General features: G+C 39.6%; 1 protein-coding gene across 1 annotated transcript; it reads right to left on the bottom strand.

Moving 5' to 3' along the window:
• Positions 1-5209: 5209 nt before the first annotated feature.
• Riok2 (RIO kinase 2) lies at positions 5210-21697 on the bottom strand. Its single transcript, NM_001009687.1, is given in 10 exon segments — positions 5210-5498; positions 8478-8574; positions 10715-11236; positions 12475-12567; positions 13061-13252; positions 14302-14390; positions 16593-16768; positions 17774-17890; positions 18532-18670; positions 21621-21697. Coding segments are annotated over 10 exon segments (1656 nt in total). The 5' UTR covers positions 21687-21697; the 3' UTR covers positions 5210-5333.
• Positions 21698-27326: the final 5629 nt, after the last annotated feature.

Below are 27326 nucleotides of genomic sequence, written 5' to 3'. Positions count from 1 at the left end.
GAATTCGGTCTCTGAGAGAAGCACAGTTTATTCTTTAAGACATACCTTACAGGTCTAGCATATCGTTAGGAAAGGTTTTCCCCACAGATTAACATTGTTGGAATAAACTTGGAATTGTTTAAAGCTGGAAGAATTTGGCTGCTCCATTTTTAAAGATCAGAGATAAAGATGTCCAGCCATTTGGTCGTTAGATATGTGTCCATGAACACTGAACTGATACTTTAATGGTGGCTGGCTTACTTCCAAACAAGGATTGCTTAAAAATTTTGGTTCACGGAGAGATTTTTGTTAATGGCTTTTTCTTTAAAACAGTATTTACCCTCAAAGTCTAATCAATTATTAGTTCTTGTTCTTGCCCTCTCCTAAACTTTCCCCTTCAGGACTGGGATTTAAACGAGTGGTTGTTTGAGAAAATTGACACAAGATATGGTTATAGACTGAGATTTGTGGAGAGGCCACTGAACTCCAGCTGTGTTTGAGCCACTCCTACAGAGCGTGTTGGGGGCTGAGACACCATTTTTAAAGGTCATGTTTCTGGAGGTATGGTTATGCAGAATGCTTAAATTTTGCAAAAGTAATGATATATATATATATATATATATATATATATATATATATATATATCATGGAGAGAGAGAGAGAGAGAGAGAGAGAGAGAGAGAGAGAGAGGGAAAGAGAGAGAGAAAAGAGACAGACAGGGACAGAGACAAAGAGATACTAGAAAAAAAAGTATCAGCTTAAAACAAACATAGGAGGGAATGTTTATTGGTTACAAACAAATGACTTAAGTATGGGATTGGCTGATGATGCAGGGTTCCAGCAACCAGTCATTTCACAGCTTTATCTATTTTAGATGAACTTGCCTGTAAACGTTACATCATCCGTAGACCCTTGATTCAGTTCCAGCTACTTAGGCTTCCTTTAAAAAGTTCATGCCCTTCCATTTCACACTGTAAACTATAATTTCCTCGTACTTCCTAAGCTGTCATGACCAGAGGACCACACTTAGCAAGAATTCTGCTGACAAAGAACTATGTCTTTTCAAAATATGAGGAATAGGAAACAGCACACAAAGGAGACCTATTTTCCCACAAGTCGTAAACCAGAGAAAGCCCAAAGTACAACACAGTAAAGTCTTCTACTCCTCTAAAAATTACTTGGGTAGCCTTGAGCTCAATGACAAAGTGCTCCCTCCTGTGCCCCTCTCCCCAAACTCCAAGATTGTGCTCATAGAGGACTCACCTATAGAAATGGAATTTCTTGAACATGTGAAGGAAAGAAAGGTTGTGCTTCCTAAAAAGTGATGTATGGCAGGATAGACACCAAAATCTGGTCGTGCGAACTGTCTCCTTAGCAATTCTTAGTGCCTGAAAGGTAAGACAGGTGTGGTGCCCAGTGACTCCAGAGACCCCAGTCGGGTACACGCTCCACACCACCCCAAATGCGCTGTCCCGCGAGTCCCCTTGCCTTCAGTCATCAGCTTCATCTTGCCACCGACCCTCTCCCAACTTTACTCATTCTGTGACTTGAGGCAAGCGAGTTGCCATTTAAAGGTGTTTGCTTACAGCTACTACTAAAATGAGGTTCTAGAGAATCTCCATAACTCTAGTATGACAGATTAGACTCTGTTCCACAATGGTTCTGCCTTTTAAATTCCAGTCCAAATTCCTTTCAAGCCATTTTAAACATTGACAAGTATCCCCGAGTCCCACATATGCCTCTTTAAAATCAAGTCCCTGTGCTACTCAAAACCTAGTTGCCTTTCACTAATGCATCATTTTCCATTCCACTGAGGTCATGTGACTTGGTTCCTTTTGACTACAGCAAATCACACCACACTTCTCTCATCCAAATTTTCTGCATGAATTCCTCCTTTGCATTCTTTCTCAGTCTGTCTATTCAATCAAATCCCTCTTCCACAGATTACTTCCCCCAGGAACACTGCCCTGCACCCTTTGTTCATCTGCATCAGTTGGGTACCAGGCTCTCCTTCTGTCATAAGGTTGGTCTGCTTAGTCGTAAATCGTCTGAGGCGATGCACCAATAACAAATTGTATCTTAAAAACCCATGTACTTCCCCCTGGTACCTTTATGTTTCCAAGGTTTTGGAAAATGGATGTAGGAATAACATATATTTTCTACCTCTTGATCTAGGACAAACAGTAGAATTATAGTAGTGTTTAAGTGGTCACTTTCTTTAATAACAAAAAGGGGGGAGGCATATATTGTGATAATCATACCAAGCAACCAATTTATATTATGAGGTATACTTAAGAAATTGCATTGATATTTTGATGTTATTGGTGTGTGTGTGTGTGTGTGTGCGCGCGCGCAAAGGTCAACATTGTCCTCCTTTATTGCCCTTCACCTTACTGAGTTCCTCTCAGTGAAATGGAAGCATGCCATTTTGGCTAAGCTGGCTGGCCAGCCTGTCCCAGAGACTCACCTACGTCTGAATCCTCACCACTGGAGTTACCGACATGCATCACAGTGTATGCCTTTTTTCAAGGGTGCTAAGGATTGAAATTTTAGGTCCTTCTGCTTGCACAGTTAGCTCTTTACCCAGTGAACCACCTCCTTCCTCTACATAATTTTATCTTTTCAAAACAATTTAACGTGTTTTTAATGGTATTACTATTAATTCAGTTGTATTAAGGTGACATTACCTATAGCAAACCAATGGTAAATTAAGGTAGAGCCTAATGCTCTACTGAGAGATGTTCTGAGGGACAAGAGACATAGATAATGAGCCTCTGTCCTTCTTGGAGGTGGCTGCTAAACCTGGAGATAGCATCAGAGATAAATTGGGTAGCAATTTGTCCCAAGTTTTACCAAGTACCTGGCAAAAAGAATGCTTATTTCAAGTTGCACTAACCCTATGGTTAGATGGTTAGCACCCTTTAAACATTCTAACGTCCTGGACTGAGTTCAAAGCCATCTGCATGCTGAATAGATCAATGGCCACCAGTACCAGGTTAGTACAAATATAAGCCACATGCATGGAAAAACTATTCAACTATTAAAGAAACTGGAAAGCAAAGCTTCTCTCAAACATGTTTTGGTTGGTGCGGGTTTGGGTGGATACTGACTTAGGGTTTCATCTATGCTATCAGTCTGAGTTGTAATACTAGAAAGGACCACAGCTTACATCTAAATAAAATGGAAAAGACGGTTAGTCCAGTTAACTTTCTTTAGTAACTTCAGCTCCACCACGCCATGTTTGAAGTACTACATTAAGCTTTCTTTGTCCCCGCCCCTCCTCCCCCAGAGAGTGTTTCTTTGTGTAAGCTCGGCTCTCCAGGAACTCAATCTCTGGACCAGGCTGACCTCAAATTCTAATACCTACCTGCTGAGGGCCACCATGCCTGGCGATTTACTTATTCTTTTTTGAGACAGGGTCTTTCTACACAGCTCTGGGTGTCCTGAAACTATGTAGACCAGGATGCCTACTGAGTGCTTGGAATTAAAAGAAGGCATCACCATCCCGGCTCTTTGTAAGTTTGTGGTCACAGAGTAGCACAAAAAAAAAAGTGAAAAAAATAACTCTACCATCGAGTTACACATTTAGTCCTTTTTTACAAACATTCTTTCATCTAGTCTTCACTCTATGATAGACACTAGCACATCTTCCTTGTACATCCTGGTCCCCCAGGAACATATACACTCGAAACATACAGATTTAATGCATTAGGAACAGGTTTAGTTTTGCCTTTTCATTGTTGACCATGGATATTTTTCAATGTAGGTTAGAACTTGTCTGGAAAGATAAACTTTTTTTTTCCACCCAACTGATACCATCCCAAAAACCTTTATTACAAAACAAAGTCACTGTAGCATTCGGATCCTAGTTTCCAAATTAAAACACACACAAAGCCGCCCCCCATTCAAATTCCCTATCACTTAGTACTAAAGCTTTAGTAGGTACTAAGAACTCTGTCTGATTAGGTTGAATCCTGTTTCTGATTTGAATTTGTTCAGCAGGTCACTTGAAATCTTAGGCCGTTAAGGGTAAAGACCATGTAAATCTGTCTTCTAATTTTATCAAATAGAATTGAGCTTCTTATGTATGGGTTGTGAAGTAAAGCCAAGAAAAATGAGGTCATACACTTTTATTCCCAATTTGCTTTTCAATACTTCAGATATAAGAAAATATACTACAAAATAAACATTTTGGGGACTTATTAAACTGTCTTCAGCATTAGTTCATGTTATAAAAACACTTTCAGCAGAGTATAAAAAATGAGAATCTGAGCTTAAAGAAACAACTACATTTTAAAGTAGGGCTGTATCAACCCTTCCAAAACCAGCCTAATTTTCAGAGAAACTGTAGCCGATATATTCATATAGCCAAACGTTTAAATGAACTTAGATAATCATCAGCTACAAATAGCCAGAGAATTAATTTCGCTTAGGTAAAATGGAATCTGGTTGTTAATCACGCCACTGTTGGCAAACACTGCCACCTGGTGGTCATTTCTCGATGGAGAGGCTCTGCTACTAGAGGTTTGATCGGGAAGCTGAAGGAGTGACCTCGGGTGCCTGGACTAACCCTCATCTCCATCTTACTGAATCACAATGTGCTGGAGGAGTGAAGCATGACAGTGTTATTTTCTTTCCCGTACTAGATACTTGTTAACACTGACGTAGGAACCCATTCTAGAGTCATCCATACACTCTTCATTCTCTCTCACTCTCCCACCTCCCTTAGCCACACTTCTGCTCAAACCCGGGGAAAGCTGACAACTGTAAAAATCCTGGTAGGACTCTCTAAAACTTCTTTCCCCAGGAGCACACAGCCAATGAGAGCAGTAACTACCCTTGACTGCTTTATCTTGACCACAGAAGTCTAAGGAAACGGAAGTCTCATTCCAACAGCGAAATAACTGTATCGCCTCATGTAATCCTAAAACCAACTCACCAATGCAGTAAACGCCAACTGTGATGCGTGCAGGAGAAGGGGAGAGAGAACTACAGCCGCAGTAAGTTGTTCTATTCCTTATTACACGTGAAGCCAGGATCTGAGGCAAGTCACCAACGTGAGTAAGGCAGAGCTCAAACATCACAATGAAATAAAAATGATGTCTATGTTTTATAATTACTGCTAATGAAGTTTTTTAACACAAGTTATTTTAGATTTAAATCAGTTATCTGAAAAACTTAGAAACAGAGTGCTTAGCGGAATTACTATTAAATTAGTCTTTGGAAGCCATTGAGTCTAATAAGGGTTTATTTCCATAATTTCCATAAATATTGGCTTTGGTCTTAAAAAGACCAATATACTGGCTAAAAATAGAATTACAGTATCTAAAAAAAATATACAGATCAGAAATTTATTAGTCTCCCCAAAAGTTGTCTGCTTCCAAACTCGATTTGATATTCTGCATGTTTTCCCTCCGCTGCTTGGTAAATATATTGGCTTCTCCTTTCTGCAGCCGGCGTCTGGCAGCTGCCTTCTGCTGCCTCGTCAGCTGACGCTTCACCTTCTGCTTCACCAGTTCCTGGAAAGAGTTTGTAAGTTAGTGTCACTGAGAACCATCTTGAGAAGGTACAGAGAAATCATTAAAACAAAAAGATTTACAACCCTGGTATCTTTCAAATTTAGATGCTGAAGATGAATTTTTAAGATCCTAACACCACCATAAGAACTAGTAGATAAACCAGGAGAAACTGTTATGACTGCATTCCTTGCAGAAATACAGATTATACAGCAAAAGCGGTCAGTTTAAATTACCAACCACCACAGTGCCACCTAGTGACCATCATGAACACCGAGGGGGGGGGAAAACCAGGATGAAATCTTTTTCTTCTTTCTTGGTAAAAAACATGGTTTTGTAATTGATTATTTGTTTGCTTGTCCATTCGTCTGTCCATCCATCCATCCATTAATTCAATTTTTAAGGTAAACTCTCATGTAGCCTGGGTGCCCAGGCTGGCCTTAAACTGGAATGTAGTCAGATAACCTGGATTTTCTAGCTCTTGCTTTCCTTTCCAAAGGCTGGAATTATGTAACAGCACCTTGTTTGTGGTGCTCTGGATAGAAAAGAGGACTGAGGGCAGCAGTCACTCATGGGAAGTCTTCACAGGGTTTTCTAGAGATACAGAACAATGTCTCATAAAAATATTCTCCCATTGATCTAGCCACATGTATATTTATTAAAAGGCAACAATTAATTACTTAATTCTGTTACATGTTTTCAAGAAGAGAATTTATAACTGACTGACTTGTTAAGAGTTTATATATAGCCTAATAGCCAATAGATAGAAAAGCAAGAGAGAACAAGGGAGAGAGCTAGGAAGGATCAGGGGTGAAGGGAAACTGAGATCAGAATGTACTGTGGGAAAAATTATTTCCAATTAAAAAAGTTCAAGGCCGGGTTTGGGGATTTAGCTCAGTGGTAGAGTGCTTACCTAGCAAGCGCAAGGCCCTGGGTTCAGTTCCCAGCTCCGAAAGAAAAAAAAAAGAGAAAAAAAAAAAAAAAAGTTCAAGGCCAGCCTTGCCTGCACAGAAATCTTTGTTCATGGAGTTAGGCTGAAGGTCTGATTCCCCCTTAGGGACAGGCTCATGCACTACAATTCACAAAGCTCGGGACAAATCCTTGAAGACTAAAACCACAACACACTTTTAAGATCAACCCCTGCCTGGTTAAGTGGAAAGAGCCCGAGGAGCCCAGCACCTATTTACATAAGCACAGCCACACACAGAGGGCAGCACGAGTTAGAACCTGATTCTGATTCTGTTTTTGTAAAGTCAAAGAAAGAGGGCCAATAAATCCCAGGAAGAACAGAGTATAAAAGCAAAAAGGTTATTATGAACTGCGAGAGATCTATAATGAAGACTATCTTTTAATATAATACACGCTTCTCAGGTTTTAATTTTATGTTCAGAAAGTCAAGTAAATTATCCAATCCTTAGAAAGAGAACGTGAATGTAATTACGTTTTGAGAATTCCACCATTATTGGTCTGGCAAATCCTAAATGTTTCTAAAAAGCCCCAGAACTGTAATATAAACTATTAACTATTTTTCATGTTATTCTGTTGTGCATGCACGCACCCTTGTGTGTACAGGTGTGTTAACACATGTGGATTTATGGGTACTGAAGCCAGGTCAGTTAGTTGTGTAGGCTTCCTCTACCACTCCCCATCTGTGCTCTGTGACAGTCTCTCACTGAACTAGGAGCTCAGCAAGCTCCAGGAACTCTCTGGTCTCCACCTGTCCGTGCGGAGTTACGGACATATCCACTACGCCTGGCTTTTTATGTGCATTGGGGACACACTCTCATTCTGAATAGCTCTCATTTAATATTAGATTTCATTTTATCCAAAACATCCCAACATTCGCTAATAACATCTGAATTTTTATAAGCTTAGAAAAATGAAGTTATTCCTCTCTCGAGTTTACTTTGTATACAGCCATTTCACCGTATCATTTCTTCTCTTCTCAACCATTTCCTTCTTCGTTCACTATGAGGAAATTATCTCTAAAAATTAGCTTTAATAACACAATATTACTTAAATAGAAGAAATGAACACAACAAAATTGTCTTTAATGTATTAAATTTGATAAATTACTAATTTGTTGCACGGCTACTGCCAAGTTTATTTTCTTAATGATAGACAGAAAATAATTTTTAAAAAGCACAATTAAACAGTAGTCTTCAAAACACTGCACGATCCTGAAGTGGGGCGTGTGGGCGGGTTGTAAACTTACACAGTGGCTTCTGTTGACTGCCAAAGAATCAGGAAAGGAAGCAAACCCAACAGATTTGCTTGATTCCTGAGAGAAATAATTACTTGTAAATCCCTGCTCTTTCCAAATGTCAGATATGAATGAGACCTATCATCGTGACCCAAATGTGCATGGAGTTAGAGAAACATTCCTCCACAGGTCACAGAGAGGCGTCTGCTCCGTGGGGTGTGGAGATCTCCACAGCGATTCGTCCTTCTGGCTAGGTCAGACAAAGGCTGGCTTGCATGTCAGAAGCTCAGCTGCGGCTACAATATTTTGCTCACCGTCCTGTCTAGAAAATATCCCTCTTGTACACTGTTTGGATTCAAATGCTAAATGCCCAAGGAACCAACGAAACCCTCATAGCAGACATTTAAAATCACCTATTTCCCAAATGTAAGCAGTGGGGGCGGTATGCCTCTACACTTCAGACATATTGCTACCTTTGTGCAAAGTCATATAACCTTCTTTGTTAAAAACAAAGACTGAATCACATGGGGAACTACAAAAATCCCATCTGGATGCAAAATACATTAACATTTTATCCCTAAAATTCAAACTAATTTATATCTGCCTTGTCCCTGGAAGCTTTGCTTACTCCAGGTGAACCCTCTTGTCTCTTACTAAACTTCTCCATGCTTATCATTTTATAAGGACAACATATGAGATCCAAGTATCTCAATGACCTCAAGTCCTCACAGTCCCAGGGTCACTGCTCTGTCTGCCGCTCTGGCACGTGTGGTACTTACTGGAGGGATTGTGGAGCAGCTCAGGACACTGCCGGTAGACGTAACACTCAAGGTTCTTGTTCTATGCTGAGTAACACTGCTCACACTGTCTTCATCTCTAGAACAGATAAAATTTAAAAACAATTTATCTTGTTAATTTTTATAACGAAAGATTAATGTGTATTTTTTTGCAGTGAAGCTTGAGAAGAAATGCCTCAGAATTATATTTATAAAAGTGTAAGTGCAAGTACCTGCAACTCAGTCCACTGTATTTTAACACGCATAGAATGTTCTGACACAATGTTGCCATCAAACTTTCCAAACAGAATGTTTTGTAACTGAAATGTATCCATTTCCTTACAATTCATTTGTTTTTCACTAAATTATAAAAATCTCTTTCTCACACTCTTCATATCATTTTGCCACATTCTGAACAAAAGCAGAGTACAGATACAATATTCTCATTCTCTTTGTGAGACAGGGTCTCCTTTGTATCCAAGGCTGATCCTCCTACCTCAGGCCTCTAGCCCTCAACACTACTGCAAGGATTTCCAGTATATACCACCATGGCCAGCAGACACAGTTCTCAGAAACTGCACTGAGTCAGAATAAATACTACCATCATGGATACATCTATACTTTTAAGTGCTGAATATTTTAATATAAACATGTACATGAACCCAGAAAACATTAACTTTTAATAGCCAGTATTTTTCTGAAACATCTATTTTTTAAAATTACATTTATTTATCTTTCTGTGTAGATGGCACATGCCACAGCATGCATGTGGAGATCAGACAACAATTTGTAAGAGGCAGTTTTTTCCTTCCACCATGTGGGTCCTGGGAATCAAACTTGGGTCAGGCTTGGTAGGAAGTGACTGCGAAGATAAAGGTGCTCTTAAGGCGCACAGATTTAACTGGTGGGGAGGAAGATCTGGAGGTGGTAACTCTGGAGCTGGCCCTGGTTATGAAAATGAAGGTGAACTGGATTGGATATGGTAACCAGAGCAGGGACCATGGAATTGGTTATGACGACTATGGAGGAGGAAGCTATGGGATGTGGACATTATTATCAGCCACACTGTAAATTTGGTCCAGTGAACACCGGAAAATTTGGTGGTTGCAGGAACAAGGTGGAGGAAACAGGTATTGGAGATAGTTGAGGAAATGGTGGCTATGGAGAGAGAGGCTAATACAGCTTCTTACTTGCCATGAGTTCCATAGTGCACTTGGAATAGGACAGGAACCCAGAGGAACAAAATCGCTTCCAGTATGGAAAAAACAACGATAAGGAAGGCCTATCTGAGTCATACAAACATCTGCAGTGATGTGGCAGAAGACAGCAGAACAGAGAGCGGGGCTCTTACCTTCTTACTTCTCTTTTTAGTGGCTTCTAAGAGCGTAGACAGAGCATTCCCTTTTTGGTAATGCTAAGGTTACCGATCTCAGGTGATGTAAAATTTTTTAAAAATGTTTTTCAAAGTTTTGAAAAGTATCAGTTGGGATCATGATACAAGGACACAAAGTTTTTGTTTTCTTAAAAATTAGTTAAGCCATTATTTACTTAAAGTTTAATAATGTAATTCTAAAGCAGTAAGAGATGTGCCCCTGAACAGGCACTGGAAAATGCATAACAATACTCTGTTGATCTAGTTTTGTCAATAATGTTTTGACATAAATGAAATCACTACTGCAATAAACTATTGTCTGCTTCTGCATAAACTATCCCAAGTCTAGAAATTAGGTTTTAGGATGTTTGCTAATATGAGCTTAACACTTTCAAAACAAAAAACAAACTTAAAACATAATACTATTATGTGGGTTTAAGTGCGTGTGAAAAAACAAAATGCTAGAAGCCCCCAAGCTCCGGGAAACATGCTCTGTAGAAAGTCAACACAGCAATAACATTTACCGCATGTGTCACATGCTCACACCCTCTGCATAGTTTATACATTAAACGCATCAACGAAACAGAACAATTTAACCTGTCTAAAACCAGACCTATTTATTAAGAGATGTACGTTAATTCAATGAGTCTTAGTTTAAGGTAGAAGTCCGTGAAATTTAGTCAATAGAGTAGTGGAAATCAGATTAATTGAAAAGACAAATTTCTTTTAATATGATAAAGTTAACTTTCATTTTTACACACGATGATGGATGACACGATTATGTCACAGTATTTTTTTTTTTTCAAATATGCCCCCTTCACAGAATCAAAGATCTCAAGATTAATGGTAAAAGCAAACAAAATTATACCTGAAAGGCCTGAACTCCTTGTTCAATGATGACAGGGCAATGAGATCGGGGAGTTCATCCTCCCCCTCTGCACAGCCAGCAGGGCTGCTCTGACCCGGCTGGCCATCATGCCCGGGATCATCTTCAGTTCTAGTGCTCTCCTCAGAAACCTCAGCAACAGACTTATGGGTAAGAACCTGCCTTCCCACTTCTTCTACAGCTTGATGTAACTTAGTTACTTCAAAACTGGACACATCAGCACTCTCCTCAGGTAAGCTGTCCTCCTTCATCTGTTTGCTGTCTGCAGATGAGAAGCAACAGGAGCTACCTGATTCATCCGCTGGGTTTGGTTCATTTTCCAATTCTGACCTCTGAACTTTGGCTCTTTCTAACATTTCTTCATCAGAGAGTGACAAGTCAGATTCCTCTTCTGTTTCAGTAATTTTATCATCCGGACCTACTGGATGTAGCAGTTCATCATCTGCCTGCATTTCCTTCGTGTAACCACTGGCAGAGACCTCAACATCGAGAGAATCCTCTCTCCTAGGGAGCGAAGGAATCAGTATTAAACAACACATAAAAAAAAGATATCCGAGATGAATAGCAACACTCTAATAAATGTAAAGAGAGTTCAGTCGGTCTTCCATATTTTAATTTTAAACACACGATTTAAATTACTCAACTATGCAAATATGAGATTTAAATAAAATAAAAACACAATTAATAGTAAATTAACTTTCAAAAAAGAGCTAAAGATTGTTGTTTAAAATATGCAGCAATAAAACTCAAAACAGAGAATATCTTAAAAGCATATAAAGCCAATAGAGAAAGATTAGCTCAAGAAATATAAATAATATGAATAAAAGAACCACATCAGGCTGTAGACATGGCTTAGCACGTGCTACTGTCCTAGTGGAAGGGGGCTCGTTCCGACCACCTACTCTGGCCTAACTCTTCCGGCCTCCGCTGGCACTTGCGCTTCTCTGCACTTACCCAGTGAGCTAGTCAGTGTCTGTCAACTCAGCACAGGCTAGAATCCCACGGGAAGAAGGAGCCTCAATGGAGGAAATGACCACGCTGGCTGGTAAGTAAGTCTGTGGGCATTTTGTTGATTCATGACCAACATGGTAGAGGCCAGTTCACTGAGGGTTGTGTCACCTTCTGGAAGGCTTAAGAAATGAAACTGAACAAGCCAAGAAACAGCACTCCTCCATGGCTTTCCCTTCAGTTCCTGCCTCCAGGTACTGTCCTGAGTTCCTGACTCAGCTTCCCTGGATGAGTCTGTGATCTGTGAGTCGAACAAACCCTTCCTCCCTAAGCTGCTTTTGGTCATGGTGTTTCATCACAACCACTGAAACCCTAATTAAGACACAGAAATACACATAACACAGCACAAAACTTAACCAAAACAACAACAAAAAAACCCCACCATCAATTTCATTAAGATTTGACCCTTGATTTCTTAAAAATAGGTATGAACATTTTATACAACATTCAAAATAAGAAGGTAAATTCAACATCCAAAACTACAATTGTAGAGTCTGGAGAGACAGCTCAATGGTTAAGAGCGCTGGATGCTCTTCCAGAAGTCCTCAGTTTGATTCCCAGCAACTACCTGGTGCCTCACAACCAATTTATAATGGGATCTGATGCCCTCTTCTGGCACGCACCGTATATACAGACAGAATAATCATACACACATTGTCTGGACACTCACTTTAGAATTAAGCAAATAATCTACTGAAGGGGCTCTATCATGATAAGCAGTGCTGAATACAGACCTGATATCACTGAAGGTTGGGTAGAGCTCACTTTCATAGTTAAAACGTTTCAGGAAGAACTCTCGAATGCATTTAACATCTCTGTCAAAATACCTGTAAAGTAAACACCCAATAAATTATTTTCTATTTACGGCTCATTTACCTACTTCTACACAGGACACATACTCTTTCCGCCTCTGAACAAGCTTTGGTCTTAAAACCCAAACTTCTTCTTGAGGTCCTGTTTGAATAAAAGACTCCCTGGCTAAGAAAGCTTGATTTGAGTGTCATGGCCAAATTCCTTTAGTGATATCCACATTGTAGTTTATGTATAAATAAGATAGGTGGACAGTCCATTCCAGCACGCACAGGACTAGCGTGATGATTGGGTTTAAAATTGGATCTAAGTATATTTTTTCTTTTAAAAATTTTTTTCAAGATTTTCTTACAGGGTAAATTCTAGTATTTAAATATCTCTTAATTGAATAACAAATCTCCATGATTGAAACCATTTACTGATCCAAGCAGAAAACTGGAAAATTATGAATAAAAAGTGATTCTATGATATCCAAACTCATCCAAAACTCGAATCAGTCTTAGCATATACCATTCAGCGTTCGGGTGGGAAGTGGAAACCATCTGTGGAAAATCAATCATGGTGATGTGGTCATCTTTGTCCAACATGAGGTTGAATTCATTGAAATCTCCATGAATCAGCCCATGGTTTCCCAGTTTGACTATCAGTTCCATAGCTTCGTCATACACTGATGCAGGGTCTTCAACATGATGTATCTGACACCTGAGAGCACCAACAGGCATGTGTACATGGTCATCATTTCCATTCCCGATCTTGCCAGCTTCCTCCTCATTCTCAGCACAGGTACAAGTTCCAACTACTAAAAGGTCACATACCCTGTTCCAATCCTGTCTGCTTCCCACTATCACATCCTTTCTCACATCTTCCTTACAGCTCACCTCTATTTACACTAATTACTCCATTTCCTAATTTCACTCCTTCTACTTTCCATGATCCATTTTTAATTTAATAGACTTCCTTCCACCCCATTTAAACAAAATAGTCAAGACTTAATTTTTTCTATGCTGCTAAATTCTTATTCATTTCCATTTCTAGTCAGTTAAATTCTTTCCTCTTCTTGAAATTTCTTTCTTTTCTGAATTATCAGGGGGGGCCAGGCCTTTCAGATTTTCTTTCCTTATCGTATATCACTGAAGCCAAAGGCCTCACTATGACCGATTTCCCACTTCTTTAACGTCCAAATGCAACCCATGTAACTATGTTGCTGCCTGGAGAACACAGCCGAGAGTCTGGGCACCTTCCTCACTTCTCTGACTGTCTCTGAGATCAGAGCTTTTACCATCTCTTGCCTAAACGGCTCTAGTTTTCCTGACATATCTTCCCTCATTACTTCTCAGCTCTCACTGTTCACAGCTTCCCTTCCTCCTGCCCCAGTTCACCTAAGTCACTCTGCTCTAAACACTGGTTTGTTCCATGGCCATGAGCACCCACAGATCAATACCCTTCCTTTACCTGGACTATTGCACTTACTGATACACTAGTTATTACTGTTTAGTCTGAGGGCAGGGGGAACTTTATCTTATTCACTGAGGTGTTTGGTATGCAACAGATTCTTCATAAATACTGAACAAATCAATGAACAAATGGCACAGATTACAAACTGGATGGAACTGGGTTTCCAATTTGCTTTTTATACTGCTTTAGAAATTTTTAACCTCTAAGAAGCAACATTCCATTAGCATGCTTTACTTAAAAACCACGAGCCTTAAATTCTACTGGGACCTCTGCTTTTAAGCTTAATGGGTACTCACAGGGGGTAGCCATTGATAAGCTCCATGATCACTGCGTGGCGATTGTAGTCAACTGGCTTTGGAACTGGGAATTTCCGCTCATGTAATGCCTAAACGGAAAAACATGAGAAGCCAATAAAATCATGTTGTTAAAAGAACAAAAGCATGTATCTTCCTTAAGTAAGGCTTTAGAAAATTTAGTCTACCTTAGGGTATTTAATACACGGTTTAGTTACAGTAAGAACTAGCTATACATAAAAACAATACAAGTTTCTTTGAATTAACTTTCCCTCTTAAAACATACAATTACTATGTATTATGTACATTTTTTTTTTTTTTTTAAAGATTTATTTATTTATTATATATAAGTACACTGTAGCTGTCTTCAGACACATCAGAAGAGGGCATCAGATCCCATTACAGATGGTTGTGAGCCACCATGTGGTTGCTGGGAATTGAACTCAGGACCTCTGGAAGAGCAGTCAGTGCTCTTAACCACTGAGCCAACTCTCCGGCCCGTATTATGTACATTAAGTCATAAACACACATGTAAAAAATTGTATAGTTCTTTAGGATATTTCCTTTCTATTGATCTGTGGATATGTGCTTACAATATTGTAGTAGATTTATGTTTCCTGGCATAAGAAGTAAGTTATCTTGAAGGTCAGGCATTTTAGTCTGTAAATCACTGATGGTGCTCCTCAGAATGCACCGTATGATACACATAAGTGACAAGTGGATATATCACAGCAGTCTAAGCCAGAAGGGCCAATATCAGACCAGATGCTATCTATACCAATGCATAATTTAAAAGTATCTACAGTGGATGTAGATATTTTATTTCAATCTGAACCACCTTTGTATTTTTTGTTGACCAGTTTGCAAAACTCTCTTTAATTAAACTGTGTAGTACAATTGAATTAATATCAAAAGTATAGCCAGGACAGTCACTTCAATACCATCTACACACACACACACAGGGCTCACATCCATTCATGTCTTGGTCAATACTTGGTCTTCTGCAAAATTCTTTCCTTAAAGTCCAATCATATCCATTTATGAATTCACTCAACTCTCATTCACTTCATTCTATCTTCTTCTTTACTTTAACCTTAATATCTAAACTGTTCTCTGTGTCTGTTATCTTCCACAACTTGAAGCGGTCTAAACTGGCTAGTCCTTTGCTATCTGTTCCTTTACCTTGCATTAGCGCAGTACTTAATTTTAAAAGCTTTCTGCCAACCGCCACCTTCTGTGGATAGGAACTGAAATACACTCTACTTCCAGAAAATTTTATTTTATTTTTAAAGAGTTGTGCATCAAAATGTCTTGGCAGCAAAACAGCATAATATAATCTTAAAAATTATAAATGGTTGTCTCCAACAGTGTTTTTTAGCCTGTGGGTTGCAAAAAGCCCTTAAACAGGGGTTGCCAAAGTCATTGAAAAACAGATATTTACATTTACAGTAGCACAATTACTATGAAATTATAAAGCAGCAATAAAAATAATTTAATGGTTGGTGGTCATCAAAACATGAAGGACTGTATCAAAGAGTTGCAGGATTAGGAAGGCTGAGAACTACTGGTCTAGAATTTATGTTACAGTGCAACTCTCAAGTCACACCTTAATCTTTATCTTACTCTTTTCCTCTTGGGAAAACATTAATGCATAAAAAGCACCCACTACGGTTTGGAGGGAATATCTAACAATTTCTTACAAGGTGCTAACTTACAGTATAAAAAAAAGCAGTGTAACATATAATATCAGACTTGCTTATTTATGCTGCTTTAAGGGATTCTCCTAACACTATTAACAACTCAAGGGCCAGATTAAATAAATAAAGTATTCAATCAAACTAAAGCCTAAGTTGTCATGATGGCCTAGTGGGTATCCCATCCCGGAGATGCTCAGTGGAAGGAAACAAGTGAGTCCCGCAAGTTGTCTACACATACACACAAATATAAAAGCAAACACTAAAATAATGAATTCTAACACAGGGAAGTAGATCTTAACAAACCCTGCTAGCCATAACTATGTTCTTTTCTTCAATTTAGTTGTGAAACAAGGTTTCCAGATACCATTTTCAATAAAAAGGGCATTCAGAGCCACACATGAAATTTGCATTACAATAAACACCAGTTTTAAGAGGAAGCTGCTGGGAAAAAGAGCATAATCAAAAGAGTTGATCCCAGGGACTGTGTATGTCTGGGGTCAGATAGATAGTTGTCATTGGGACTTTTATAAGTTTGACTAAAATGAGCTACGTTTTTCTTTTTTTTTTTTTGAGAAATGTAAAATCATTAAAAAGTACCTTCATATAGGCAAATTCCTTCATGGCAGAGAGACGAGATAAATAAATCCAAGAAACATTATGTCTGTGCTTATGGTAATCACGCTTGTTTTTCAGATTTCGAAAGGAGGTTCTCCCCAGTCGGTGCAGCTTCAGTGCAAACTGCTGCCCTTCTTCATTTGCAACAATGTAAATATCTAGAGCAAAAATGGTAAAGGCATTGTTAGGATACTTTTGATATAACTGGTGGAATGGTTCAACCTTCCTCTGCTTTCATCTGTATCCAGTGTCTTTCCTACTGACAGTCTTCGGCAGAACACTTCCTATCCTAATGACCACCCAGAGTGTGTTCTCGTGTAACTGTACAAAAAGGCAGAGACATACTTCACCAATGGGTGCCCCTGCTTTCAAAGACATTACATCCTCAGTCCAAGAGAGGTTATTTAATACCTTCTATTTCAACATGCTCAACTCATAGGCTTTGATAACTAATACGTTAGAATGTCAGAATATAACCCTGTAAGTAAATCTCCTTGATAAGCAGTTTGTAATGCTGACATTTAGAACACACTCTAAGTATTTTAAGAAATTTTCATTATATTTGTATTAAAAACAGACTGTTATACCTTACTGACAATATATATCGTAAATCAGTAAATATTTTTGAAACTTGGTAATATCAAAATTTATGTATTTTTCCCATTGTGGAATGAATTGTGCTTCTCAAAAATTCCCACACTGAAGTACTAGATTCTAATGTATGTATCTAAAGGTAGGGACTACCATTACTACTCATAATGAGGAATGTATGAAACTCAACTCACTACTGCTTGGAAACTGGTAAAAATCAACCAAAGAGTATGTACCCACTGAAAACAGTGCACAATTCTGAAACAGGAATCAGCAAGAGTGAAGAGCAGACAAAAATTAAAGTACAGAACCCTGAGTAATGCTTACTTTCCCTCTTGGTTACAATCGTATGTGAACACAAAAACAATCCTGAATACATGCAAATGCAGTTGTATTTACACAGAAAATTTCTCAGATTAAATAAGAAATAGTCTTAGCTATGGGATCTAATCAGCAAAACATTAACTGAAATGTAGATTTAAAATAACATTCATTTTATTGTATTTTCTATTTTTGCAATGTTAATGCTTACCATTTTACCATTTAACCAATTTTTTACTATTAGAACGTACCTGACTCTTTGCCGACACCTATCTGGTTTCCAACAGAATCAACTACCTGTCTGGAAGACAGGGTTTTCAAAGCTAGGTAATCATAGCCAGCATTTGTCAACCGATAGCCCTGGACAGCTAGACAAAAATGAGGTAAGGGCATTAGTTGTACTGTAGCAACGGGACACATTCACACAAGGCAAGCATTTAAAGACAGGAAGTATTAGCTAGAGAAACTGAATGACCCAGACTTGGAAGTTTGCAGTTTCTTCTCTTTTATAATGTGATTCATGTATAGATACTGTTTGAGGGTCTGTGACAAGATAATGTGCAAAAACTAAAAGGAAGTATTTAAGCTCAAAATATTTTATGTTGAACTGACAATGAATTCATGCCTGTTTTTGTATATACCCATTACCGCCTTTACTTTTCCCAGTAACTACTTTACCTTATATTTATAAAAGATCTGTGACAGGTTTTCAAGCCTTCAACCCTCATCACAGATGGCTTGAGAAGCGACCCTCTGGAGTCCTGTGACAGGCTGAATTTTCCAAAGGTGGTGGTAATGGACAACTATCTGATTTCTTCTGCAATGCACTCTAGACACTTTCTCTGTCCTCTGCGTGGGCTCTGGGATTGTTTTGACCAATTTGAATGGCAGAAGAATGTGTCAGTTCATGGCTGCCTAGTCAGGCAACCTGTATGTCATGCCCTTTGAAGGCCAGCTCTACAGAAAGCAGATTAGCTGAAGACTGACAGATGTCACACGAAATACTTACTTTTAGTACGTTCCCATGCTATAAGTTTATGCTTCACCAATTCTCTTAAGATTTTATTACAGCCACCGTGTTTCAGGCTGGCTATAGAAGCAACCAAACTGCAGGGAACGATCTCATGGTTTTTCATGCCCATTTCAACCTGAAATTAAAGGAATCATTAGGATACGTAAGTAACACAGAGTCTTGTCTATTAGAATCTTGCTAGGAAATGAGCCTCTCAAAACTCTCCCAACTGAGTAGATCTCAAGTCACAGCTATGTAGCCTAAAAGTCCGAGACTCTGAGAAATGTACTGTTAAGCAAATGGAGGCCACAAAGTACTAATGGACACTAGCCTAGCTATGCTGTCACTACACTGCATGATCTCAGGGGATTATTGTTGAATACATGGCCTGTGGCAAAAGAAAAAGGTTAAGGCAGCATGTGACTAGAATTCTATGACAGTTATTCTTGTCTCTACCATGTTAAATTCATTCTTGATAAACACAGTTAATAGTGATTGCCTCTCATGTTTTCAAAAACTACAGATATTCCAGATATTAAGCATCAATGAGAAAGCACAGTACATAGGCATGGATTTTGGTAACTACTGGGGAGAATTTTTATCCCTGGAGATTCAGAAGCAGCAGCTCAAGGCAGAACAAGAATTCTAGCTGAGAGATCATTTTCAAGAAAGGAGAGACATGTGAGAATGAGTACAAGGAAAGGACACAAGGTATTGTTGGAAGGAGTTTTAGAAAATGGTATCTACCTAACCCAAGGGACAGATGACATAGAAGCAATTAACACGCGATGACTGGTAGAGCCCATGCAGTTAAGGCCAGAAAACAGTTCTGCCTAAGAAACAAAAGGGCAAGAGTTTTATACTGAGAAAACTGGGAAACTCTTAAAGAAGCATTCTCAAAAGAGATATGTAAAGAGAGACAGGCAGAGTGGCACGTGCCTCTAACCACAGCACTCTGGAGGTGAGGGAGGCAGATTTCTGAGTTCAAGGCCAGCATGGTCTACAGAGTTGAGTTCCAGAACAGTCGGAGCTACAGAAAAGAAACAAACAAAGGAGAGACAGAGAGTGGGAGACAGACAAACATAAGAGGTTACATTTCGGATATTAATCTAGTAGAAATATACAAAACTAAAATGGACAAAAACTGGAAGGAATGTACTGGAGAATTAATACAGTGCTCTAGCTGTGGTGAAAACAGTAAGCAGCAAGGGCGGTGGTAACAAGAGGAGGGGATTAAAGAGTTCTGCTCCTTCATATGGGGTAGATGTTCCTTGTGTGGAGGGCCGAGGTTCATGTCAGGGGTCTTTCTAGACTGTTCTCCATTGAATTAGGAAGCAGTGTGGAAGAGTCAGACAACAACATATGAGAGGGTAAAAGGAATGAAGAGGGGTTGGGGATTTAGCTCAGTGGTAGAGCGCTTGCCTAGCACGTGCAAGGCCCTGGGTTCGGTCCCCAGCTGGGGGGGGGGGGATGAAGAGTCAAAATTTTGAAGCAAAGAAAAAGGGTTATTAAAATATAAATGAGATGGGGATGTGAAAAACTGGGGGAGGGGGAGTTTACACTAAACGTGCAACAAGTCAAAAAAATGACAATGGATACAGAGGCAAAGAAGTCCAGAGAAAGAGGGAGCGGGAAAAGGAAGACAGCACTGGTAGGTAGCATCCATCTGGCTTCTTAACGTAAAGTTCAATGACTACATAATTCTTTAGGGAGCTTAGAAATTCTCAAAGAAAAATCTTTTACTCTGGTGTCCCACCATAACTGACCACTAGAAAGTTTTAACTCATAACTCATTTTTATGTTCTGTCCCCACTTCCCCAATCCTCCAACACTGTTGACGACCCCATTTTTGTCAAGATGCAGAGAAATGAGTGAATGTGCTGAAAAGGAAAGTCATTATTTAAAAATAGCATTTAAGGAAAAAGTGTAGGTTAATTAAGTATTTAAGGAAAAAGTGTAGGTTAATTAAGCTATAGGAAAAAAGGAATTACACACCAAAGTTCATATGGACCTTACAGTTGATTAATTTGGAAATGTTACCTAGGCTACAAAGGCTTAATACAGGAACCAAGCAACTCAGATAACATATTCTATTATGTAACACAGTCCTTATTATTAAAAGCCAACGACTTCTAAACAAAGACCGACTTATTCTAACCTTAGATATAAGTCCGATCTCTGTGCCTCTCAATACTAAAACTACACAATCATATTTTGTTGTTTTTCTAATGAAAACATTCATGGGCTTCCATATAAATTGTTTACTAGGCCTGCAAGGGTTTATATGGTTTGGTTCTCATTTTCTATGCATGCCCCCAACCATTAGAACCAATCATACTGGCTTTTCTTTTTTATGAAGACTTTCACTATCATCTTTGGGTTTCTGCTCGTCTGCCTCCAACTCTCTCCAAGGACACCTATTCTCCTGTAGGTAATATTTCCTTGGTTCAGAGTTGGGGACAAATTTTGTAATTTGATTAACAGCAAAGATAAGATTCTTGGATTCAGTCTCCATCACTATAAAACTCAGACAGTACTCTTCCCTCACCTTCCAACACACGGATACTTTCTATTCCTTTATCCTTTGCTACCTTCACCGTACTTACTACTTAATAATTACATTGTTAACATATTTATTGAATTGCTCCTGGACCAAGAGGCATCCCTTATCCTCCTTTGTTTTGCACTCTGCTGAACAGCTTAAATTTGTCAGTGAAACCTGACAAATGTGTTTTCTTCAACATTATGTGGCTGGGTCTATTACTGGGGGCCCAACAGGCCTCCTTCGAGGATTTAACCCCCCCACCCTTCCCTAGTTGGAAAGCCAAAGATCAGTGAAATTTTCCGGGCCAGAGACGCAAGCACTTCTGGAGCAAAAGAAGAAGAAAGGAAGAACCATGTTTAGGAAAAGATAGTTTTTTTTTTTTCCACAAAACTTCATGAAAATTAGACCTTGGTGTCCTTTACCAAGACCCCGGCTTGGCCAACAATCCACAGATCAGAGCACTCACTCAGCTCCCAGCGGCCTTAGAATAGCAGGAAGAGGACATCACCGAATGGATAAGCAAGAAAAGTGTATTCCTTACCGCAGTCAGAACTCTGAAGTCATCTCGACTCATGTACCTTAGCTTGGCCACATTCACCTTCCCCATGCTTGCCCAGCTCCAGCACCGACACTCCCGGGGAGGACGCAAAGTCGCTGGGTAATCTCGCAAGCTTTCCGCCGCCGCCTGCCCGCGCACGCGCTCTGTATTTACGGTGCTTCTCGCTGGATAAGAACACGTGCTCCAGTGGCACTGAAAAACGCTATATTTTCTTGTCTTAGTAGCTAAAAATCATGCAGAAGTGATTTTTCAGCCTGTAAATAACCACTTTACATGCGACTGATTTGGCAAGTTGCAAATGTATTACATAATATACCTCGTTACTTTTCAAAGCTGCCAGGACCCGATCGGAAATAAGGACGGGCTTCCGCATGCAACTGTCTCTACGTCACGAGAGGGGCGTGGCTTATCAGTTCCCTGCCAACTCTAGGTTTAGTGCAGCAACGTAAAGTCAGGGAAGAAAGTGTGCAAACGAGAACCCAGGCCAGCAAAGCCACTGGGAAGATGGCCAAAGAGCGCCACGCGCGGTCTCTCGGCTGCCCCACGCTTGTCTGGCGAAGGACAACCGGGCAAGGGGTTGCCCCGCTGGCTTAAGACGTGGATCCTAGGACTGGTTAGGCGGAGCTGCTCACTCAACTATCCAGTGTCCGCTTCCAAAGAAAGCGCGCGCCTGGATGTTTCTGGGGCCTAGGAGCATTTGGAAGGCTTTATGGGCGTTTTCCATACTGAACTTGCAGCTCTTCGCCATGCGTACCTACTGGTAACCAAGAGAATGTACCCAGGACAAAGACGTTTATACTGTTTATACCTTCACGACAGCAGCAGCTTAGTAGCAACAATGTGACTCGTATGACGTTCAGTATCTGTGTTTCTCATTTCACGAATTATTTATATTTCAGTCCTTCAAGGTGCAGATCTTTTCTGATGTGCTCTTAGGTTAAGCTTGGGTTCTGTATATTAGCGTCCGCTGTTATGATCTGCTTTATCCTTGGGAGATTGTAATTACTTTTTGCGGGGGGAGGTACTATATGCAAACTACATTAAGGATTGGGATTAAGATACTCTCAGGTTCCTTCCCTGCTCCACTTCCGGTTTCCAAGAAACAATGTATTCATTTCCTTCTTTGGAGAGTGGTGCTGAGTGTTGTTCCAAGGAGCTAGAGGGCAGATAGCAGACTGTAGAATCCGATTTCTTTCCAGATAAAGTAGTTGGTACTTAAAATTATCAAATCGAACAAAAGAGCAATCCTTTGTCATCTCTATGCTCCTGCCTTTGCGGCCTTGTATACTTGAATTACCGGATACTAGGCTTATCTAATTAGGACTTAACTAATTAAGACTTTTCCAATTAATGAAATTTTTTTCTACATTAACATTAGAAAAATGTAAAAAAAAGTTTGACGAAGCTTTGATCGTCTGTCTCCTATCAGCCACGACTAATTGAGTGGATTTGGATCCAAGTTCTGCAATATTGGAGTAGAGTCCAGATTTCCCATCTTTTCAATATTTTTTTTCAAATAAAATTTTCTTAGTAATCAAGTCATTTATGAGGAAAGGATTCAAATTCAGTCTTCCTTTCTTACCACACTTAAACCAGTGGTTCTCAACCATGCTAATGCTGCGATCCTTTAATACAATTTCTTATGTTATGGTGACCCCAACAATAGAGTTATTTTTGTTGCTACTTCATAACTGTAATCTTGCTACTATTATGATTTGTAATGTAAATAAATATTTTTGGAGATACAGTTTTACCAAAAAGGTCTGGACCCACAGGCTGAGAACTTCTCAAACAGCCTATTGTTCATTCATTCACCATTTATCAAATACAGATACCAGATTTTTGCTAGGCCCCGGGGAAACTCAATCCCAAGTCCTAAAACTTAAACTTATGGGGAGGAGATATGTAAAAAAACACTGGATGTAACAGAAAAGCCAAGGACTCAGGATGTTGAATTTCCTTTTCCCAGACTTTGCCACTATAGTCAAGCTCATAATACACATTTTGCTTCTCATAAAGTAAGGATCTTGTGTCTAAAGTTCTAACGTTTTTAGTCTGGAATTCAGTGTATTTTTTTTTCTTTTTTTTCTTTTTTTTTTTTCTCAGAGCTGGGGACTGAACCCAGGGCCTTACGCTTGCTAGGCAAGTGCTCTACAACTGAACTAAATCCCCAACCCTGGAATTCAGTGTATTTAACACTATATCATCCTTTTGAATCAGTTTATAATCATATCTATTAGTTCTTATGCAACTGCCATAGACAGTTGTCTTTGAAAACTGGGTGGGGACGGTGGTGACACGTGCCTTTAATCCTAGAATTTGGGAGGCAAAGGCAAGCAAGCTCTTGAGTTCCAGGCCAGCCTGGTCTATAGAGTCAGTTCTAAGACATCCAGGGCTACCCTGAAAAAACCTGTCTCCAAAACCAAAACCAAAACCAACCAACCAAAACCAAAGAAAGAAAGAAAGAAAGAAGAGAAAGGAAGGAAGAAAGAAAGAAAAGGAAACAGCTTCTATTTTATACAACTGGTCCAAAAATACTTTCTACATTTTCAGTTCCTAAAATGGGTTCTAGTTATATTTAATGAAAGGCAGTCACCATGGTAAACGTCCAAATATTATAGTTTCCCCCACAGACAAGTTTATAAATACTTAGAAATATCTGTTGGAACTCTAACATGCTTTAGAAAATTTTGTAACAAGACTCCCGACCTGAGTAAGCCTCCAGACCTTAGCACAACTGACTCCGTGGTGGAAGTGCGATTCAGGCCGCAAAACTCAGCAGGTAGACAGCACCGCCCGCCAAAACTAAAACAGAGGCCTGATCCATCAAAGCCCATAGTTCTGGGAAAGTATCAAAATGTGCTATTCATCGCTTTTTAGCTCTTTTAGCTTCACTTCTGGCTAACTGTTCTTGTTAACCAAAGTGTGTCAAATCAGAACATTGTTTTTGAGAAAGGCTCAGGGCTGCACTGGAATCTCAATCCCACTGTAGTTGCCAGCCAGCTAATAAAGACTTCCTATTGGCTTAAACCCATGACCAAGCAGTCTTCTCTGGTGAATACCACACAATAATTTTTGACATGTGAATGCTTCATGCTGGTTTTAGAAGCCACTGTTTCTGAGACAGGTTCATGGTTCATATGACTTAAATGGCTTTCCCTTTCAAATAGGTCTTCAGTGAATGCAATTGTTGGTTCTCCTCAAATGTTCAGCTTGGTTAAGCTGCTGTAGACAGTCGAAGGACACCAAACATGTTGGAATCAGCTTTTTAAAACAGTGAAGGGGGTTTCCTATGTCACTATTACACTTGATACCCCTAACGCATTTCTGAACCTTGAGTGTGCTTGCCAAGGAAGTCAAAGGTTGTCCTAAAGTGATGTGCGGCCGTCACTCTTAGTTCTTGTTGAGATGATTTGTTTTATAGAAGCAAATATAACATATGCCTGTACGAAATAAAAGCTTTTAGAGGTCATCAAAGCATAGCTTGGTGTTGACCACTTTTAGACTTCTCACTATTTCTACAGATATTAGTGTTGGTACAAGAGGTATAGTTTGCACCTCTCATAAAGTCACTGAAACAACTGATTGTTCAGCTTGTGAATAAATGGAAGCCATTTGGACTTTGCTGCCATGGCTGCTTTGGTCAGTTTTCTACCCTTGTGATTCATATCGCATTTTATTTTTAGTTTTCTAAGGAACCCCTATATTGTTTTTCAAATTTGCCAGACAGATTTACATTTCTACAATGGATTAATGGATACAGAAAAAAAATGTGCTATTTACACAATGGAATATATTTACCCACAAAGATGAATGAAATGGTGACATTTGCATGAAAATGAGTGGAATTGGAGGCCCTCACATTAACAAAATAAGCCAGATTCAGGAAGAAAAACATAACCTATGTTGAGTCTGGGTTTTAAAAAGTCATGAGAGTCGGGTTGGGGATTTAGCTCAGTGGTAGAGCGCTTGCCTAGCAACCGAAAGGCTCTGGGTTCGGTCCCCAGCTCCAGAAAAGAAAAAAAAAAAAAAAGACAAAAAAAAGACATGAGAGTAGAGTAGTGGGCTACGGAAATATGGTTATGCCATCTCATGAAAATATTCCTGTGAATACATTAAGTGTTAAAACTATCCTGGGTAAAACTGGACTCTGTACTAGCCCTAAATTCCTAAGGTAAACTGGTCCTATACAATATGACCTTGAGCTAAAGGTTACCTGCCTGACCATATAGCTGTTACCTCTCCACTGCTGTAAACAGCTTCTGCAAACAACGCTTGTTATCTGTATACATTACAATTGTGTTTTTTTTTTTTTACCCTTAAAAACTTAAACCAAATGGAAGTCAGGGTTGCTTCCTCTTAATCTGCCTGGGACTGGTGGTTAATGAAGACTCCATTCTGCTTATTCAGGCCTCTTGGGATTTTTTCTCTTCAGGTGCCCTGTAACAGTAGAAGAGGACAGAAAGAGAGAGAGAGAGAGAGAGAGAGAGAGAGAGAGAGAGAGAGGAGAGGGTAAAAGGCAATGACTATAATTAAGGTACATAAAAATGCATGTGTGATAATTGCCTTGTAAAAGTCACTATTTTGTGCAACAAACTCATGCTAATAAAAAGTACATTCATAAGATGGCATTAGGTAGTTCAATATTCATTTTTATTTTGAACTCATTCATGATTGTTGGCAGAATCTGATTGTCCCAAATACTGATGATTTCATTTTTCTTATTTTCAATAATGGCTACTCATTACCAGCTGGACACATGTTCCCTGAACCAGTGACTGACTGTCTTTTTAAGTCTTACTAGAGTGAGTTCTGGGTTGCATACTTAAGTTTTTACTAAGGGCATAACCCATATAAATTCTGAAACACAGTGTGAGTCTTGGATTTAAAATAATTGGGCATACAGTTCCCTCTTTGTTCAGTCTAATCTCCTGTAGATGGATTGAAGCAGCTTCAACCATGCAGCTGACAACAGTAGTCTAAGGGAGTGTCTGAAAGTTAAGGTAGGACTCTCATCCCTAGGGAACCTCACAGAGAAGGCTTCTTTCTCATTCTGCTCTACCTACTTACTCTGAATTTCACAAGAGAAAGGCTCTCTATTTGTGCTATTGTGGAGTCTTTGAGTACCTGACTTTTTAGTTTAATATATTCTGATTAGTTTCCCCCTCCTTCAATTCCCCCAGATCCTCCATGTTAACTCAGGAGCACCACACCTTTTCTTTCTCATTAGAAGAGCTGGGTGCGATGGTGCCCACCTTTAATCCCAGCACTCTGGAGGAAAAAGGCAGGTTGAGGTGAGGCTTTGTTGGAGTAGTTGTGGCCTTACTGGAGTAGGTGTGCCACTGTGGGTTTGGGATTTAAAATCCTTATCCTCGCTGCCTGGAAGTCAGTCTTCTAGCAACCTTCCGATGAAGGTGTAGAACTCTCCTCCTGCACCATGCCTGTCTGAATGCTGCCGTGCTCTCCCATCTAAGGAACTGACATCTGAACCTGTAAGCTAGATATAATTAAATGTTTTCTACGAGTTACCTTCAGTATGGTCCTTGTTCACAGCAGTAAAAGCATAACTATGGCAGGGAGGCAGCCAAGAACCAATGGAGGAGACCTTGGCTGTGACTCAGTACACTGAGGATATGGAACCTGAAGAGGCCACATCCTGTAGCCAGGCAGGAACCCCAGTGGAGACAC

Source organism: Rattus norvegicus, chromosome 1, assembly GCF_021556685.1.
Source record: "Rattus norvegicus strain SHRSP/BbbUtx chromosome 1, alternate assembly SHRSP_T2T, whole genome shotgun sequence".
Classification (NCBI taxonomy): domain Eukaryota; kingdom Metazoa; phylum Chordata; class Mammalia; order Rodentia; family Muridae; genus Rattus; species Rattus norvegicus.
The sequence above is the reverse complement of the archived record's forward strand: the minus strand, read 5'-3'. Positions and strand labels throughout refer to the sequence as shown.